Here is a 21,322-nt window from a genome sequence, read left to right on the forward strand (position 1 = left end):
CAGACAGGGAAAGTGCTGTTTGTAAACCACTTAAACACGTTCAGCACTCAGAATAATTCCTTGCACAATAGAACTTCCTCTATCTTTTGACCCCAATCATCATTAGAAAAAGTTGTAAATTTTTAGGCAGGCTGTTGCACAGCTAGATGCATTAATTTAAATCATGTTTTGCTAGCTTTCGGGGCGATGATGAGTAGATTAAATCATGAGCCTGCGCACATACACCCCTGCCCCACCCTGGCAGGAAGCAACCGTTTCCCACTGGAGGCCTGGCAGCCAAAGTTCATCTTTTAACATCGTTTCTTCTCACCCAGTTCTTGGAGGGAGGGTTATAGTGGTGGGTTTTGGTTTGGTTTGGGTTTTGTTTTTTAAAAAAAACAAGGCAGCATAATTATCTATTTGCAGTAAGAACATACAGAAAATACAGTTTATTTTCCATGCAGCAGCAAACCTCAATCAGCATTTTGTACACACGCTTGCATAAAACAACCATGATGTATTATTTACATTGAGATTATCTGGTTGTGCACATTGTTAAGTTTAAATAGATGCCAGAAATTTTATCTAGATGTGCACCTGCCTAGAGCAATGAGCAATCCCAAACTGGTATTTGCTGGGGAGATAGGTTTACAGTCATTTCTTCTCTCCTTTTAAGTACAGTCAAGCAGATGTAGAACTTTGGGTTGCTGTGGAATGCATTTTTCACATAATGCCTGTGTGGAGATAAGGAATGACTAAAATAAATAGCAATTAGACAACAGCATCATCACTCATGTGATCTGTTCAGAATTATCTGTCTGTCCTACGTCCACTACTAGACTCAATGCATAAAAAAAAAAAAAAAAATACAGATACATGTACATCCTAAGGCAATGCAGAGCAATAGGCAGTCTCCCTTGAACTGCAGTAACATTTTAATATCTTTGAAGGAAATGCTGTAGGTTTTATCTGTAGAAAAAGTTGAGATATAATTGCTAAAAGATCATTTAGCGATCACAGTTATATTTTTTTTTAAACAATAAGAAAGCAAAGGGCTTTACAGTGTTGGTCACACTTGGGAAGGGACAGAGAGAACCAGAAAAAGTAAATGTATCTTTGGACATAAGGTGCAAAACCACTATTCACTGACTAGACAATACTATCCATGGACATAAACTAATAGTAGAGACATGACTGCGCTCTGGGCTAACTTCACATTGAAGCCTTGTAGTTGTCAGCATGAGTTTACTTCAAGTTAATAAGCCAGTGTAAGGCTTACTTAAACTGGTTATTGTACCATAGAACAGGCACTCTCTGCATTCTGTAGGACTCAGAAATTATGCTCAGTGCGGAAAAAGAGCTGCTAAACAGGATGCTAACTCTGCTCTCCTGCACTGGTTTCCATCCCTCAATTACTCTGCCTTTGGTGTCATAGCTGGTTTGGAAGGAGTAAGGAGTAGAAAGAGTCTCTGGCATAAGCAGCTAGTAAGTATCAGGGTAACATTAGCTTCTGGACAAGCAGGGGTTTAAAGCTTTTTTTTGCTACTTGGGATTAGAAAATAAAATTGAACCTTCACTGAGAAGCAAAATGCATGTGTCTGAGCTCACCCCTGCACTAACTCAGTTATACACCTTGTAAAACTGGTAGATCTACTTTTCCATATTCGTCAATTACAAGAATTAGAATACTTTAACTTTCCAAAGGAGAGACGTTCTCACATTATACAGGGAATTGATATAATCTGCAGATATAGATATATATCTGCAGATATATCTTTAGAGACTTCTTTGTCTCACGAGACTTTATGAAACATATGAGCAACCAGTTTTCTCGTGCACAGGTAATACACAATGATAGACAAGGTCCATCGCTAACTGGGCTTTTCCTTACAACACTGCAACAAAGACCAGTAGCCAAAGGAGGAAGGATTTAAGAAAACATAAAACACATCTTGAGGTGTCCGTTAGTATATCGGTTTATGCTTTCTGCTCTGGGAGTGCTAAGAAAGTGGATGCAGTGGGTTGATCAGCAGCAAGCCCAGCCTGTCTGAGGTGCACGTGCAGAGATGGAACAGGGGGGCGAGCTGCTGCTGGGAAGGGGGTGGTTGGAAGCGGGCGGCTGCTGCTGCTTCAGCCGGACCATCTGCCCTGCAGCCCACTGTCCTCTCCTGGAAAAGAGCGCTGCTTGGAGGCCCTCGGCGGGCTGAGTTGTTCTGGCTGCCAGGAGCGAGCTGAGGAGTCTACGTGTGCGCTGGCGCCACAGGGAAGGAGGGCGCACACGGCCCCTTCGCAGGGAAGTACCCCTGCCACCAACAGCATCGCAGGGCTGCAGCAGGCAGCCCCCTTGTGAATTCCAGGGCATCGGTCATAGCATTCAGGAAGGTATAACCTGAAGTACACAGATTTTCTTGCTTTCACTACATGTATTACAGCTGAATTACCATTCTTGAAAAACCATCCAGTTAAGTTAGAAACTGACAGCGTTGACGAGGAGAAATGCTATCAGGTGTTTTAGAGTGGGACAGTTTCTACAGATTCTACATGTCATTTTGCTTAACAAACCACTAACCAGAAACACCACACGCGGAGTAACAACTGTTTTCTCATCAAGCCATTACAGTCTTGACTGCAGGCATCCACACTGGATCACTCTGCAAATGTTTTAAAATGAAGTACCTCAGTCCTTACGATTACACTACTACCTGGACGTGGCAGCTGGGGAAGGCCCAGAGCAGACCCGGGGGCTACTTACCTCAGTCAAGGAGCGACTTTAGGAACACGGAGCTACTGGCAGGCTGAACGTACTCTGTGGAAAAGGAAGATTAGCTTTGATAAACAGAACAACGGTATTATTACAGAATTTTTGAAAATCCCTGCACAAATATGAGTTAAACAAGTTACTGCAGTGGTTAACAGAACCCCTTTTACTTCATAGAGTTACTGTGTCTTAACAGTAATTTAGGAGACTGTCTTAATTACTGGTGAGTGTGTGCACATACGCTACATCATTACCAATGATGACAAAGCAGAACAGAATATGTTACAAGTATTAGAAGCTGGTCCTTCATTTTTTGCTATTAATAATAAAAGAATAAATAAAAATCCATAAAGACCATATCAGCAGATTCAGCAGAATCCAATCAAGGATTGCACGAGAGGAACAACCATCCCCTGAGTGCTCCGAGGGGATGGCAAAAAGAGAAGCAACCACACCTGAGCCAGGGCAGGGCGAGGGTGAAGGGCTGAGCAGATGGCTGGAAGAAGTAGAGGAAAAGCGTGCAGGGGTAGAAGGGAACTCAGGGAATGAGAACATACAGGGAAACGGTCTGGAAGCAGGCGCATCTGAGTGCCAAGATTGCCAAATGGCTTTCTGCAGCAGACGATCAGCTCTGGTCTCGGTACCCTCAGTGTCTGCTGATGGTTCTTACTGCATTTTGATTCCACCACCACAAAGGGGTGAAGAGAGAATTCAGAATTATTCGCTTTGTATTAAACATACCGAGAACAACAAACAGGTATGTACAGCAGCTTATAGCTAAAAAGACTCTTACTGTGAGGAAAGGGGCTGCATATAAACCTAGACGGAGAGAAGCATCAAAGCCACCAAAGACACGGGTGGTGGTGGGGAAGATTCTCCTCGGTTCTCCTCATTTGGCATGCTGTCATTCCTTCGGTGTCACACGCTTCCTATACGTGATGTGACGCAGAAAACCTGCCTGTGGATCTGACATGAGGTGCCAGGGACGTTACCTGGAGCTAACCCAGACCACGCCAGAAATTCTGCCTTAAGCTAGGTCTCGTAAGGTTACTCCATAAAAAAGGCATCCAATTCAACTTTGCCTCAGGTACAACTTTTTCAGCCTTATACCTAATTAACACCATTTGTTTACACAAATTATCGTCAAAAAAATACCACTAACTATTGCTTAGAATAGGAAACTGTCCAGTCTTGTATGACAAGTAACAGAAAAAGACAGAGATTTAACTACAAGTTGGTTTCTTTGTACGAAATGCAACTTTCTAATTCAGTCTTTATGAACTCTTTAATCACCGATTGCAGCATTCTGACTATGCAGTACTTAAAGAACCCATACATGCCAAAGCAACCATGCCAAGATCTGTATTTCACTCTTGAGAAGCTGTCTTAAAAATGTAAGCTGCCCAGATTCATATAAAACATCATTAACTCAGCTTTCTTTCCAAATATATACCATGACAGCATATTTTGACAAAACAGCCCTATTTATAGTGATATTTATACAGATGGCATTAAGATTTAGATATTCAAATAATATGATTTGCTACTCATATGCTCCACAACCTTACAATGCTTGTTGTAGCACTTTAAGCTTTTTTGTTTTGGTTTGGTTTGGTTTGGTTTGTGAGCTAATGAAGTTCATGAGTTGCTCTTAAAAAAACCCAACAAAGCGCTAACAACCCTTCTTTCTCTCGATATTTTTATATGCAGAACCCCTAAGTAAGTTAAACTACATAAAAGCAAAGAGAACATTAGCAAAACCTCTGTATGAAAATCTGTTGCGACCAGAGCAGCTAGGAAAGGAAGGGATCTGTGGAGGTGACCAGAAGGACGTCTGGGCTGCAGCCGACTGCGGCACAAGCGCTAGCTGGTGCAGGACCGGGCTGCCCTTGCTCTCTTCTCATCAGCTCAACGTTTTAGGGTTGCGTAGGGTGAGGCAGCAGCTGGAGAGTCACCAGAAACCTCACCCCTGCGCGGGTGGGTTGGTAGAAGCCTTGCTGCCCTTTGCCGTGGCGTCTCCTGTCCCCGGCCCACAAAAGCATTAAAAGGGCAAAATCTTCCCAAGTTTCTTTTCCCCTCCTACTTTCACTGCCATTCTTTCCCAAGTTTGACTGCTCTAAAACATTTACAGATCTAAAAAGCAGAGAGAAAAAAAATGTTCACCTGTCAGGTGATATAAAACCAATCTTCTACTAAATGTGCCAGAATAATTTTTCTCCACCTCAACCACAGTTAAAACCTTCAGTCTATTCATTACTGTCTTTTTATAGTATTTTTATTTAATAAAACCTATTAAGACTACCATACAAATCTCTTTACTTATGCTTTTATCTTTTAACTGATCAATTTTTATATTGCTGACATCCCTTCTTCACCATTTGCTCATTTAAAAATTCATAGTATATGAGCTATGTCTCTGGAGAAAACGTCTATAAAATTTGTTACAGCTGGCAAATGTGTATGAGTCAGTGATAGCACATGACTAAATGCTTCACAGAAAATAAAATTTGTTTCTGTAGTAAGCAGAACTGTTTAAATGTTATTTATTTTTATGTTTCAAAGAAAATATATTGTGAAGTGCTGCATTGATTTAATACGCAACAATGTCTGTGTACACGCTGTACAAGGAAAATTTATGAAACCTTTGCACAACTCCTTTAATTGAATTTTCCAAATCTCTCACCACACACAAATAATCAATATCTTCTGCAGAGAAAACCAGTCAGAATTATTACAGTCTTTCTTTTCAATTTTGTTGTCATCAGCACATACAGAGCACCTGGATATTTGTAATGTCTGGATGGCAAGTTATTTACACCTCTTAAACATATAATTGCTACTAAGTGAGTCCAAACTAATGTTTCTTTTCTTTTTTATTTAAAATAATTATATTCATGGGAGAAAGCAGCATTTATTCTCATGTAGGAGTTGCTACATGTAGCTGTTGAAAGAACTGCAATTCTTTTTAATTTTTCATTAAGCTTAATACTCCAAAGTCTAGATCCACTGGAATTAAAAATTAATAGCTATTGCATCTGTAAAAAGGTACATAGGAAAATAGAGTGTAAACACAAGTGTGAAATTCATGAATAAATGTGGCTGACACCTAAATATAAAATGCAGGTTGACAGTTCTATATGTATATGTGTCTGAGGCCTATAGTCATATGTCTCATGTGCATTTCTGTATCTGCCACAAAAGTTAATAGCTTAATATTTCATCTACATAGCAGAGAATGTTAAATCATTGGAGAGGTTTGTAATTTGCCCCCTTCCTTCCATCCAAAAAGCTTATCATGCCGGTGACCTCAGACCCAGACACTTCTCAAATCTGAGGTTGTATTTTAAAATATGCACTCTTAAGGTGCAGGTACAATCCAACAGACCCAGAACCTTCTGGGAAAGAGCGCAGCATTTGGGGGTCAAACAGAAACCTGTCCCCCAGTTCCTTTACCTTTCAGTAGCATTCTTTCAGTAGACAAGATTACTCACTTGTCCTAGGAAAATCACTAGCATTGCAGTTTTTGGGTACCAGGCTAAGCGGTTTTTGTTACCTCTTCTAGACTGTAAAGGACTTTGCATGGTTACAGACTAAAAATAGACCTGCTTGCACAGAATGAGAGAAGACGTACAGTCAAATTTAGCCTGAGCAACAGCAGCTTTTAATCCACACAATACAAATTAGAATACAACACACTCCTCCTCTAGGTGCACTTTGGGGCAATCTCACAATGAGTTCTGATTGTAAATGCAGGAGGGCAGAACAATTTCTCTAGGTCTCTGCATGGGGACATTCAAAATAACTTATGAGTAAACAAAACCGGTGAGTCGCAGTAAGTCCGTGTGTGCACACACACACTCGCACGTTCAGCACTGAAGTAGTCTTGATGCAGTTTTGCTTAATGCAGTCCCATTTACAAGTGTTCACACTGAGGCATAACTTAAAAACATAACTGAGATTCACTTCTCCCCCTGTCTAACAGTAGAAAAGCCTTATGAACAGAAATAGACAGATCTTCCACATGGAAGAGCAGATGGTCCCTCCAGCGTCACATAAACAAGTCACACCTTCTTGAAATTGTCTCAGGAATGACATAGAACGTAACACTCACAGGGCACACTCATTTCCATCGGCTGGTTTCAGCTCCAAGGAATCATCTACTAGCTGGGAATGTGGGCAGTGCCTGTGCCCGATCTCTCTCTTTAATCTCTACCATTCACCTGCACCTTAAGGGCCTAAGTCGTGCCAACTGCTCTTCTAGAGGAAATCCTGCAAAGTGCTGCCAGACTGCAGCCCCTTCGTGCCACCTCTGGCCACGAGAAGATTCTTGGCCCAAGGGTTCTCTGTCCTGTGGTAAAGGCAGGTATGTACTCCATACTGCAGCTGCATTACAGATCTAGTCTGTATAAGCGTCAGCTCTGGCCTACGCAGCCTTGGGCATACAGGCTTTAGAGCGTATTTTCAGCCCTTCAGAAAATATTAATTCTCGATTCAACTTCTGTCTTGGTTTCACACCCTTTCTGAATAGGCCAAGAGGGCAACTCATATCCTGGTTGGACACAGGACTTAAGTGAAAGAGTACCGATGACTATCACCTCTCTTCCAAACGCTATGTAGGGACATTAACTCAGAGCAGACGTTTCTGGAGTGTGGCAAAACACCAAACCTGGCTGTTAGTGTTAAGAACTGAAGTAAGCATATTGTTTGCAAACACGAGCTCTAAGCCTCCATCTAATAATAATCTATTTGAAAAGAAGTCCTTCAGCATCATCTTTGTTGCTTTCAGAGATGATGTACACCACAAAAAGGCTGCTGGAGAGATCTTGTAAAACTTTTGCTGGAAAGAAGCCTAGGATTTAACAGAAAGGACCTTGGTAGAACTAAGGAACTGCTGTTTGTGTCAGCATTAGCAGATTTTTCCTAACAGATTAAAAACATGGAAGAACTGAACCCCAGAAAAGCCTCTATCACAAATGCCTAGAAGTAGGGCTTGCTCAAACCACAGCCTAGGTCCAACCCCTGCATCTACCTCATCACTTCCCTGATCAGTGAGTATTTGTTGTAAGCAAAGACAATCATGATATTTGTTCCATTTGCTCTCAAGGAATGGAAACTCTGGAAAGAAACTCAGTTTCTGAATAAATTTACTTGTGAATTCATTCAGTTCACTTAATAAAATTCTGCTTAGCCAGTTCATGAGACTTGCTTTGCCCAGGAAAGGTATAATGACATTTCTTCCCTACAAGTGAATACAAAGTTAGGCTGAGAGAAAAAAAAAAAAAAAAAAAGTTTTTTTAGGTTAGGTTTTTTACAGTCAGAAAAATCCACAGATATGTTCCTGAAAATATACATCTGAAGTCTAATGTATTCCCCTTTTCCCCAGAAGATCCCAAAGGAGGAGGAAGGGTAGGTGGGACACAGACACCCAAATATGTCTAAAGGTCAACAAATTTATTCTACTTTATTTGAGAATGATGTAGAAATATATTGTAAACTTGATTTCCCTTCACTCAACAGCAGCAGTCCAGACCCAAGCTATTTAGTTGCCTGTACACAAACACCCAATATAAAGTCCAAACTCAAACTGACATGAGTTGGGATAAACTGCAGAATATTGTATTCTTCCCATTTTATCTGTTTTGAGAAGGAACTATGCTTATTAAGGAGGCATCTATATTTTGCAGTGTTTCTGAAATGGGATTTTATGTTTCGCCATATATACACCGTCTTCAAAAAATTGAATTGGTGAGTGGGAAGTCAGTATTACTTGGTCCCTAATCTCTCCAGCTTCGCTTTCATTAGTAATTTCAAGTGGTGTTAAATGAAAACCCACCTAGTTAACCCTGATCTAGCCTTGTGGAAAGCCACCACTACTGTTGCAAAGACTGCAAACTTCAGTCACTTGTATTAAAAACAATATGAAAGTTAGGAATGTTTAGAACTAAACTTAATAGGGGTGATCATATTTGTCCATGGGCTTGGCAGGATGAACAACAACACAGAAAAGAAAGTATTTTTTTATTTCATTACAAGATATAGTCTGAAAATAGTTTTCCTTAACACTGCAAGTATTCGATCTTCTATAACACTCTCTTGTTTCTTACTTGGACAGCAGACGGAGTCACGGATATGATTTATGTCAGTGTTTTTCTTTTTGGGAAGCAAAGTATTAGTATAATTTGTAATAGGCAGCTTAAGTAGCTTTCCTGTTAAGAATGTTATCTTCACGAACTCTGAACCTATTAAATTTTCCTTTAAAATATGCATATCGCAACCTACACATTTATTCTCGACACATACAAGGCATGGTTTGGACTGCAATATACCGACTAGATTTCATCTCTTGGCAGTTGCATTACTGTTTGCTTACATTCTATTCAAAAACATTTTGTTTACTGTAAATGCTAGTCATGGACAAACAATGATGCCATTTTTTATGCTGGTCACACAAAATGATATACTAAGTTCTACATAATGCTGCCCATTGAGCAAGGAATGTTTTGTATTAAGTTGTTTTAAGTAGAGGTTGTTTATGTAAAGTAAATAAATTTCATGCCTCACCATGTGATGATAATGTGACATTCCATCTGTATCGAGCCACAGAACAGTCATAAGTTTTAAGTCCTGAGCATAACTAATTAAAAATAATTATGAAAAACCACATCCAAAACTAAAAGGCAAAGTAAAACATCTCCACATGGTTTTCTTTTATCACATACTTCTTTGCCTCTCCTACTACTGTGTTTTCAAGACTGCAACATTCAATTTCTTCTTTATTAAAGCAAAACTGATGTTGAAACGTCATCAAAATTGGTCAACTTGAACTCATAATTCTATTTTCCATCCTACTTTCACAAAATATCTCAATTCTCATCTAGCAAGACTGGATATGTGGTTAGCATTATGGGCTAGTTTCTAGAGCAAAGATGGAACTATAAATGTATATCCTGGTGACCATTAAAAAGCAGTACACAAGGGAAGCAATGACTGTTTAAATCTGCAATGGCCCGTGGCATTCACTGTTATCAGTGCCAGATAGGGGCTGTGATCATTTGAACAGAAGGACATAGGGAGCTGTAAATCAGAAACAGCAGATTGCACAAATGAGCCAAATTTCTTAAAAAGTGATGTCACTCCTTTTCATTTTGTGATAATCTGCTGGAGCTGAGGAAACTGAAGTTTCATCAATTTTCTTTCCTTTAAGAGAATTCCCCACAGCAGAAAGAATTTAGGCCTGCGGAAGAGCAGATACAACCAAAATCAAAGGGGCTACTTGTGATATGAAGCAGTTTTGCTGGTTGGGACAGCTGGCCGACAGAGCAATAGAGATGCCATCACCGATTTTGAGTCTGGTTTTGCTCTATTTTAAGACAGAATGTGTGAAGATAACAGAAATATCAGAATATCAGTGGTGAATGTTTGTTAATTTTACTGGGTGTGAGAGAAAAAAAATAAATCTTTTGTGTATCCTCCTGCCACCTTCCCAGCTAGACAAGGCACTAAAGTGGCTATGTGGGCCACACTATATTAAATGCCACCAACTTCAAATATTTTCACAGCACTAGTTATGAAGAAACCTAATAGTTAGGATTTCACAGTCCCCTGGAGTGTGCTAAGGTGAAAAAGGTTTTGCTGCAAAGACTGTATGCTACTTGGCTTATACACTGAAAATGCAGGGGGGAGGGAGGAGAATGAGGAAGAACAAGGATAACTGGTATACATAAAAGGTATGTAAACTCTCTAGGACCTGACTGCACTTATTTCTAGACCATGTCTCAAGTGCAAGATCATTAATGATTTCTTCTCCTTGCACAGTTTCACGGAGAAATACCCAATACAATGAAAATAGCAGGAAAGATGAAATTTACATTTCAGTACTGCAAAAGTTTTCAGAAGAAATAAATTTGATTATCATCATTTTCACATACCACCGGTTACTCATTTCAAGTGGAAAGAACTAAGAAGGAATCAACTAAAACGATTCATCAAAACAGCTGTTACACAGGAGTGATAAAAAGTTTCTTACCTTGGGCAGGAAGTTTTCTTTTCAACAGCTGCAGTTCTTCTGCTTGACTCACTAGTGAAAAAATAAGTCTGAAATCAGTAAACGTTGCCCCCCAGAGATTTCAAAGAAAATAAAACCTATGCTGCCTTTTTCACTTTCAAAGCATTTGGATTTTTCTTCAAGTGATGACAAAAACCCACTTACCTATGTAATTGTGCTCAAAAAATTAACAAAAAATTTTCAAAATTAACATAATTTTAAGAAGTTGTGCTTACAAACCTCATATCACATTTTGCTCCCATTTTTGTCTTCTAGTGCTGACATGGTGCTTTGTTCCTAATTCAGACATGAGGGGCAAAAGATGATTCCCATTTTGAAGGCAACAAGATGATAACAGAAAGAGTGGACATAACAGAAAGTGTCAACCATAGGTCTGACATCTCATTTGGGCAGTCTTACTGCCCTATCCACAGTGTAGGGTAGTAATGTAAACACAGACTCTTTTCAGGAACCTTCATTTTGTATAAGAAAGCATCTGGTTATATGCATTACAGTGGGAACTAGTACAGTGTATACACATGCAAAATGAAAGCTGAATGAGCACTGGAATACAAGTCAGGAAAGAAACGGTAATTTAAACAACAGTAGTTGCTGGAATTGCATGGTGCATAAATTCCACTGCTGGGGTGCATGCACCTAATGCATTAGAAGAGTCTCAGCGCTCTTTGGTAAGAAAAATTCTCTAGCACCTGTGGCTTTACTGTCCACCTGTTTCCAACTGCAAACAAAGTAGCAGTCCCAGACACCCTAGGTTTTGTTTTCTTACAGCTGGTTCCAGTGGTTTTACACTCTGCAGAAAAGAGAGCAACCAGACAGGTTGTAGAACAACGTATACTGGCAAAACATCACATTTGCTGCAGGTTAAGAAACTGTTTTATCATCTTTGCATGCTTGTCCAGAGACTGGACACAGGGACTATGTGTATGGATATATTATTCATATTCCCTGGTCAGCTGGAAACCAGATTAGCAGAAGTTGGTATGGAAAGTCTACAAGAGCAATGTGATATGTGCAAACCTTTGAGGAGAAGTAGTGGTAGGCAAATGCAGTCTTAGACACATAACTATACCACAAGCATGTCATGTGGGTACAGATAAAAGGTGTTGCTTTTGTGAAAATGAGTGAATGAACTGTTCTGAGGCATAAAGATTGGGGCCCTCTGGGTGCCTACAGCTACCTTTCACCACTTTTAACTCTTAAAGAAATGACCTGGTAAGGGAGATCTTTATTTCTTCTCCCTGAAAGCCAATATTTTTTTTGTTGGTTTTTTTTTTTTTCCTGCAATTATCCATAATGCAAGGTTTTTGCATTTGGATATTTCCCCATCACATACTCCCCTTCTAGTTACAGAGGCAGTTGGGAAGAGAAGTATGAATGCACATTTTGCTGCTGAGGATTCACATGTCCCAAGAACCTCTGACTTGGAGTAAGGATAAAGAGTTTCCTAAAAGTAGACACACATAAATGAAAATCTTTGGCTTTCTGGGTTCCTTTGGAAAAGTATTACAGATGTGCCATCTGTAAAGTGCCCTTATCCCAACACAATAAGTATCTGGTATGTCCATCATTTAAAGACATATGAATAGCAATTTTAAAAGCCTGGAAACCTATATTCAGCCTAATCCTCCTAACAGGCAAACAAACAAAACAACTTCCTTGCAAAAAGAGAAGAAAGGCAATGCAATCAAAGTGCAAACATTTAGCCTAATCACTAGCTAACTACCCACTAAGTATCTAACTATTTACATAAGAAAAGGTGTTGCTCTTGCAAGTTTTTCCTCCCCATCTGTGACTGTGAGTTAGAAGAGTGGGCCGTTGGGGTTGCCTTTCTTTTCTGTCCCTGGTTGGATGCACAAGGACATTTAAGGTGCATTTGTCCTGACCAAAAGAACTCATGCGTCAGAGTCCTGGGGTATAACACTCCATTATAACAGAGTGAGGTATGACTCTAGGAAACCTTTGGATTGATAATTGTTAAATTGTTATAAAGGAGATAGATAACTATTATTGAAAATCCTCCTTACTTAGCAGTTCGGTCTTCTGCACTTCAGCACTCAAGACACAAGACGCGTCTGAGACACCAATAATATTTTCAAGCTCTCTACTGCCCTCTAAAGCCTGGAAAAAAAGCATAATTAAAGACATTGTTAAATCTCATTCCCAAACTATCTACTTAGACGTCTACAACTTACTAAAAACATCTGAAAGAAAGAACTTTTGGAATTTTTTCATAAGGTCTAAACGATGCATGAGCCTCCACCTCACAGAAAGTCCAAGGGACTATAAAGTTTAAGGGTGTAAGAACATACGCTACTTTTGAAAATGGCATTCAGGTGCCTTTTAAAGTGTTACTTAAAAATCTCCTGTTATTTACGCTTCGTTCGTAAATCTTCAGCTGTTTAAACAGATTAACACTTGATCCCCAGAAAAGCAATCTTGGCACATGTACAAGCTTGCTGTAATATGTTAGTAAAATGGAAATCTACAAGCATTTAAGATTCTATTGAACAGACTCCTCAGCATTTCATGGTAGACCTAAAATCATACGCTATCAATCTCAGGAGAAATAGAAAGGATTTTTCAATAGGGTTTTCTAAACAAATATTTAAATTAAAATATTTTAAATTAGTATCAGTCTTTTTTGTAAATAAAGCATTGTTAGGCCACATATGCAAGTAAAATAATTTGAGTACACTGAATTATTTCTCAGATATTAACATACAGCAACAAACCTTGTGCTAAATTTATTCAGGAAACAAAATGTGAATAAAACAGAAAAGTGATTTGCATTTTAGCATGTATTAAACAGACTATTAAATGATGATACATTAGTGGTAAATTATAGTACAATCACTTCAACACAAAGGGATATTTAATCTTCAAGGACATAAAAATCTATGCCGTAATAATTCATACTTCAAGTTATAAATAATAGTTGATAACTACTTCATATGCTTTTATTCGTGTACAAAATCAGGAGTGATACAAATTAAAAATGGTGTACTTAGAAAAGCAACTGCTCCAGTTAAAAAAAAAAAAAAAAAAAAGGTCTACTAAATTCTGGGGTTTATTTGCATTTTCTGGATTTCCAAGTCAAACCTGCCTGGTTTCAAGTATTTTATTTGCTTCCTTATCTCTTAAAACTCAAACATTGCACATAAGTTTTTCATTTCTATTTCAAATCTTATATAAAAGTAGATTAAAAAAAATAAATCAGTGTAAACCAGACCTGTAGGCTTCTCAGATTTGCTCTTATTTTCAGAATTCTAACCAATGAACTTTTCACTTTGGACTGCAATTCCATGAACCTGCATAAAAAGTTAAAATAGAACAATTTCAATTAGCCACATCACCACTTGCTGAAAATCAGTGTTTACAATGTTTCCCAGAGTTTCTTCACATTGTAATCAGGATGGATCTAGATAAGCTGTGAACAGATGGGCTGTGCAACCTGATTGTGTCATATAACACCAAATATAACTTGCCTTTGGTTAGGATTTATATGCAAACTGCCAAAAATACTTATATCCTAATTTTAAGGATAGGAACTCAGGTTCAGCAATATTAGAGGATTTTCTTAGGACCGTGCAGGAAGACAATGGTAAAAACAGGAATTTAATTCATTTGTTCCTGAAGAACAGTAATTTAATCAAGAGGACGAGTTTCCCAAACCCACGGACTGTTAAGACCATATGACACTGCTTGTAGCCATAGGGAACATGAGAAGTTAAAACTGAGCCCAATAGGGACAACATTGCATGATGTTATTTGTTCAGCTTTATCTCCCCTTTTAAGCCACAAACATATTTTACTACTGGTGTAAAGTTGGTCAGCTTTCAGGGTTTAATGGGTTTTGCAATAAAAATTAAAATAATATACAATCAGATTAGACCTAAATGGCAGACTTTAACGCATGATTAAGGATTTGCACTGAATACGTATTGAAAAAATTCCTGCAATGAATGTTTAGGCTATTTTCATTTTGAACCGTTTAAACATGCAAATCAAATGGAGACAACAGAGAAATAATCTATTTACTGCTTCCTCCCACCAAAGGGAGAATCACCCTTATAAGAAACCTCAACTTTAGAAATAGAATGACAGCATGAGAAAAACTTATCACTGTTGTATTTCAACATGGGAACAGAAGGCTATGCAGGAAAAATGCTAATTCCAGTGTATTGTACAATATATTTTCCACCTGTAAAAATAAAGCGTATGGAAGTTCACATAAATATTACCGTGTAGGTGTTAGTTTATAAATGTGTTTTACTGGCGTGTCGCTAACTGCTAGTCTTCTGCAAATCTTGCAATTTTTAAAAAACATACTGAATTATTGAATGCATACATTTACATGTCAATGAAGACTATGATTACTCAAATTGTTCTGCAATTCAGGGTTACTGCCACTAAGAAACAAGTCTATATTTGTTGACCAAGGGATTTACTGAACCACAAAAAATCCCAATTAATCAGTTTACAGCTTTCCACTGGTATAACTGTAAGATTTTATTTTTTACTATCTAACATGCCATCCAAACAATTCTACTATCTGTCAAGCTCCATCACTTAGAAGATACTTACTGTCCTACAACAAAGAAATTTCAAGCTAATGGTGGGAGAAAGCATCCATTACAAGAAAAGAACCCAACAAACACATTGAGAGTTCAAGTGCAATAATCAAAAGGAAGAGCTACAACTTCAAACATAAGAAACATAATATTTAGTTGAATAAATGTCACAATATTATTTGTTAGTAAAAAAGAAATGTATGCATAAAATATCTAGCCCCAAGGGAATTTTCATCTGGGACACCAGGTACAACTGTGATACAAATATTTAATACATACAACAGAATACAGAAGAGGGATAACAGAATCAACATATACTTAAGCATATGATGAAAGAAACCCACTACAGTACAAAACCCCAACTCTTTAATGTCGATTAACTAGCCTGCACAAATACTACACACTAGCATGGTGATACTTCTTCCAGTAACACAAGCTGCAGCACAGCAGCTGCGCTCTGCCTTCAATATCAACAGGACTTACAGCACGACCTGTTGTCAGAAGCAGGACACAAGGAAAGTACAAAGAAGCTGACCAACAAAGGACTATGTGAGCTATGGAGGTTTGCATTACACTGAGAGGTGAGCTCTTAGTGACAAAACTGGGGTAACAGGAAACACACCTCAGATTTTGGAAAGAAAGTGTGCCTGACCTACAGACAGGAGGATTTATATAACAATTTGAATTGGACGCACAGGCAGTGGACCTGAATGAAATACAGGACAGTCACATTACACAGAATGATATAAAAATATATAATGTTGTAGAGGAGAGAAGAAGAGATGTGGTATAGCCATGTTGATGCTGAGCTGTGAATTAGACTTTCTCGGATAGATGTCAAAGATATATGTCAAGATTCCACCACAGGACAAGTTGAAGCATCAAATAAAAAAGCAGGACAACACAACAGTATATTAAGATTTCAAGAACAAAAATGTGGACAGTGTTGAAGAAGAATGAGAATAAAGAATTTTTTTTTAAAAATTTTGCTAGTAAGAGATCACAAGTCTCTGGTGAATGCAATTTCATTTGAGTAAAAAGGATGGAAATGGATGGAGGACTATCTAGGATTAGTAGCAAGAAATATGAACATGCTCATTGAGGAAGGAAACATTCAGATTTTTAGCTAGATGAAAGCTTAAACTCTTAAGTAGTTTTACAGAGCATAAACAACTTCCATATTAAAAAAAACCTCGTAACTTCCAGGATTTCCTAATTGGTAACTTCCCATAAAGATGAAAGGCATCCCTGATACGATCCAACAAACAGAGATTCACAGCTTTCCACTTTTTCACCAGATTCTATCATAGATGAAACAAATATTTCCTTTCTCTCACTCTTAGGGATGGATGTGTTTGTTTTGGCTGAAATGCATAACACATTTAGCCTGACACCTCACTGTTGGCACAGAAAATTTCAGTTCACTTTTCAGCTGAGATTTGACAATGTTACAGACAATTAAATATGTTTTTCATAACAGAAAAGATTAAGCCATACTAACAACATGAGACACTAGCAGCCTTACTTCTAACACATTTTATCACTTCTCCTTCCTCACATCTATCAAGTTTAGGAAAGCAGTTTATCAGATACTTCACCTGAAACATTAATTTAAGTGCTTTTACTTACTGTGGCCTGCCCTAAGTCCATTAATACCAGGAAGCTTATAGCTTAAAATAAGATTGTGGCAGAAAAGACAAGAATTTTAAAAGATCTGGCAAAGCACACATGAAATTTCACCATGACCATCTGTGACTAGTTTTTAATCACGAAGTGTCCTGCATTACTGGCCCTGTATCTTTGGCTTCAAAAAATGCTTCAAAAAATAAGGTAAAGAATGTACACTTTCAGAAGAGGGTGGAAATGAAAAACATACCCTCCTTTCAGTAGTTTATGATACCTCATTGTGTAGTACTATGAGCATGACTCCAGTAATTGGCAGTCTCATATTCCCAACACTACCAGTGAAAGACAGAACTGGCCGGACAGTTGTATTGCAAACCCTGCATTAATCTGTACCTATAACTGTAAGCCTGCCTTTCAGTGCCTTTGAATATCCAGTCCTGTGGAATTATAAGTATTAAAAAATAATCGCTATTAATTTAATTCTGTATGAAATATTAATCTTGCATAAGTAAAAAAATCACAGCACTACACCCACAACGCGCTTAATACACTTACGCATCCTCCTCTGTTTGAGGCTGCCCTCTTCTGGATAATCTGCTTTCTGAATCATTCTGTTCAATTCCATCTCCTAGGAGGTTCACAAGAAAGAAAAGAAACAATAAAGATGAAAATAAGATATTGAGTATTTGAAGCACATGAAAAGGTGTTAGTATGAACCTTGACTGTTGAATGGTCTTTTAGGAAGAGGAAAAAACCCCAAAACTCACTTACAGAGCAGGACAGATTCCCTTGTAATGAAACACACTAAGTTTGCTATAAATTACTCTTCTGTAATTTGACCTCTCATCAATTCACATTACATTTGTATTTGTGGAAACCTTGGGATTATAGTGTTAATAACTGGAAGTTAGTATAATTCTGACACATAGCTACTGTGTTCTACTCAGAAGCTTTTTATCTTATTAAATGCCTAAATACAGCATATTAGCCCAGAGCATCATCATGAAAATACTGTAATGACTGAACAATGAAACCTCCATTTTCCTTTAATAAAAAGTGCCTGGGCCCCAACTCTATCTTGTAAACAACTACAAAGAGATACTGCAAATTACTTCCAAAGGCTCTGACATGCTATATTGACAATATAATATTCTAGCTCGTCATATGATGGGGCATGATAAATCATATGCCAGTTGCCATTATTCTGCATGGTGAGTCATATTTCTACATTTCAGTGCACTGATATTTTGAGCAGTTGCATGTTTCTGTGAGGAAACAGGAACAGGCTATTACCACAAAACTCCATTCCTATGGATTTTTTAATAAAACCGAGGCTCACACGTGGTGTTGGTAAACTGGTGAACTGCCTTTCTGTCACTGTAGGTTGGGCATTCAGAAATTACCAGATTCCAAGATAAGCATCTAACACAGACTGCCCCCACCCCCGCAAAGCACCTGGACAGGGGAATGTTTTCAGTGATGCTGATCAGATTAAGAAAGTTAGTGCTGCACTGAAATAACATCTTTGGCTCACTGGCTGCAATCTACTTGAGACTGTTCAACAGACACTTACAAAGGCCTCATTATGTATATCGTTATGTATAATACACCTCTGACCACAAAAGACTTTCTGTATTTACATCTATTTACACAACTTATCACAACCTATACAATTCAGACAGAAATTGTATTAGAACCAATGTAGATTAAAATCTTACCCTGTGTATCAATTACTATTGTTCTTATTCAGTACATTAGCTTCTCAATTCTGCTTGCCCTCCAATTAGCATATCAGGACAGTGATGTACTAGCAGAAAAAAAGTACTACATCCCTCCTAACTAATATTTAAAAAATAGTATATACTGTCACATTTGATAGGATCCCACAGTACAATAGTCTTTGGTGAATCTACTGAAACTAGCGAGGCTATAACTATTCATGGTATTGTGCTCCATGCAATCTATGTGGTCACCTTTCAATACTTTAGATGTTATATCTGTCTAGGTTCCAGCAATAAAGAGGTCACATCTGAATAGCAGAAATGCTTTCTGTTTAATTGTGGCTGAAGTTGAAGACATCATATAACATGGAGGTTTTTATAACTTCCACCTTAAGAATCTCCCCCCTCAACAGTATCAGTTACATACTCAATCCCTCACTTTCTACCGCAGTGTAAAAGGTCCCTTTTTTGGACACGGTTCTATTTTCCTGTGCAATGGATTTCTTTTGGATCTGATACTCATTAAAGACAAAATGGTGGAGGTGTATGCATACATACGAAGCGGGAGAGGTATAATCATGCATTCATTCTTTTTTTTCTGGTAAGTTTTCCCCTTAAACAATGAGATCATTAGTGCATTCGACAATTACTGACTTAGAATTGCATACCAGTAATTCAGCTTTAGAGTTCACTGTACTTGTTGCCATTCAGACTATACTCATCTATCCAATACCCAAGAAAGATCTTTTTTTTTTCTGGTGCCAAAGAAGTTCACAAGGTGTTTTAAATTTGTTCTTATCTACTGTCCCTTCAACCGATACATACACATTCTTACAAATGCTTCGTATCTAACAGCTGTTTTTGTAAGGTGAAATTCACCTTTAAGTGAAAGATTTGGAGGAAATTACCAACAGGTCTTTACTGTGGCCTTAACAAATGCATTGATCCTAGAACAGACCCTCTGGAATGAGGTGCTTTTCATGTTTCACTGTAATATGTCTCCTTTCTGACATCAGACTAAAAATGAGAGGCCACAATAAGCATTAGACTCTTTGATTTCTTCTTGCTAGATCTAAATTATTACATACAAGTATGAGCACTCAAGGATAAATTAACTTTTAATTTTAATGTTTTGTAAAGCATTGAGAAATACGTCAGAATGACAAGGTGCTATAAAAGTTTAAGCTCTTCCACCATAGTAGCTAAAGGTTAAGAACCCAAAAGATTTCATTTTAAATCTAAGTATGCATAGAACTTGCACTTAAATCAGTCATCAGTTATCAAACAGATACTACTTTTAGACCAGTACTATGGAATGGTGGAACCCTGGACTGATTTGAATAAAAATAAAATGATTTAAAATAAATCTTAAAATATGTTAGCCAACAATGATGAGAATCTAGTGAAGATTTAGTATTCTGTTGTTTTAGAAAATTATGTCATAAATGGGTTGTGAGATTTTGGGTAGTTAGGCAATATACGAATTATCAGGTAGCCCAATGGGACATACATAGGACAACATCGTAAAGACATGCTATCTTATAATTGGATTGGTTCATGTTTTCTCCTAAAGTAAATCTTACTTTTGAACAATCTTAGCATTCCGTAGGTATTTAGTCTTTTTTGAGGCACTCCTCCATACTGTTATTCAAAAGAAAGTCATGTTCCCAAGACAAATAAGTTCCATCTGTCTCCTCAGTGAGATAGATGCATGCTACTTTGTGTACTTCGCACAATGCAAAATAAGTTTTCATAGGAAAGGGCATTAATTTTGTAATAATTTTCATTCTGTTGTTTTCTTACCCATTGGTCACAGAAAAATAGAACACAGATTATACTCTAACACCTGACTTACAGGTGATATGCGTAATCTATTAAAACACTACAGCAGTTAAAATAAAAGTGTCTTTTCAGAAGCAGAAAAGAAATTGTGGGTTTAAAAGGACAACTTGAAACCTGTGATATAAGAGGAAGTTTTATATACCACCATCTTGTAGCTATATGAACACAGGGAAAAAAAAAGATGGCTAGTACTACATTACTGAATAATTACCCATCTAAATGTCAGCTATGATCATGTGATCAGTCTTTTTATAGGCAAAAAGAATGTTCCCCTATGTCCATACTTAATATCAGTATGGAAATACAGTACATGTTCACCTTTCCCATTGACATCCTAATATACAGGCATTTTAATACAAGACATTTTGCCCCCTTTTTTCTTTCACCTAAGAGATAAGACATGTAATGTAAATGCAGAGATGCTGAGAAAATTTTAAAACTTGAAGTAGATTTAAACGTTTGTGTATTACTGTGTGTTGTGTCACCAAAAAGGCATCAACTAAAACTAAAGAAAAGAGGTCATTAAAGCAGGTAATTACAAACATGTAGGGATATTCAAGAGAACATATCTAAAGAGCCTTAGCATTTTCAATTTTGTATCTGACTGCTATCATTATATACAATTTTAAAAGCTTTTTGCAAAAGTAAATGTTAAAGTGCAGGTGGATATCCAGCCAGGCTGAGGTATAGTTTCATATTCTGCAGAGAGCCACAAAATTAAAATCTGCATTTACACATAAAAAAGTATAAGTTTTTATTC

At 37.7% G+C, this 21,322-nt stretch overlaps 1 protein-coding gene across 2 annotated transcripts in view; it reads right to left on the reverse strand.

Moving 5' to 3' along the window:
- Window positions 1-396: 396 nt before the first annotated feature.
- LOC115349393 (integrin subunit beta 3 binding protein) overlaps window positions 397-21,322 on the reverse strand; it is a 34,314-nt gene continuing 13,388 nt past the window's right edge. For both annotated transcript variants that reach the window (XM_030033659.2, XM_030033657.2), the window contains exons 4-9: window positions 17,555-17,627; window positions 14,032-14,110; window positions 12,827-12,920; window positions 10,764-10,814; window positions 2,732-2,785; window positions 397-713 (exon numbers count right to left, since the gene is read on the reverse strand). In XM_030033659.2, the coding sequence (XP_029889519.1) occupies window positions 2,733-2,785; window positions 10,764-10,814; window positions 12,827-12,920; window positions 14,032-14,110; window positions 17,555-17,627 (350 nt within the window). In that variant the 3' untranslated portion in view covers window positions 397-713; window position 2,732. The remainder of the gene's footprint in view (window positions 714-2,731; window positions 2,786-10,763; window positions 10,815-12,826; window positions 12,921-14,031; window positions 14,111-17,554; window positions 17,628-21,322) is intronic.

The sequence above is a fragment of the Aquila chrysaetos genome, chromosome 12 (assembly GCF_900496995.4).
Source record: "Aquila chrysaetos chrysaetos chromosome 12, bAquChr1.4, whole genome shotgun sequence".
Taxonomy (NCBI): Eukaryota; Metazoa; Chordata; class Aves; order Accipitriformes; family Accipitridae; genus Aquila; species Aquila chrysaetos.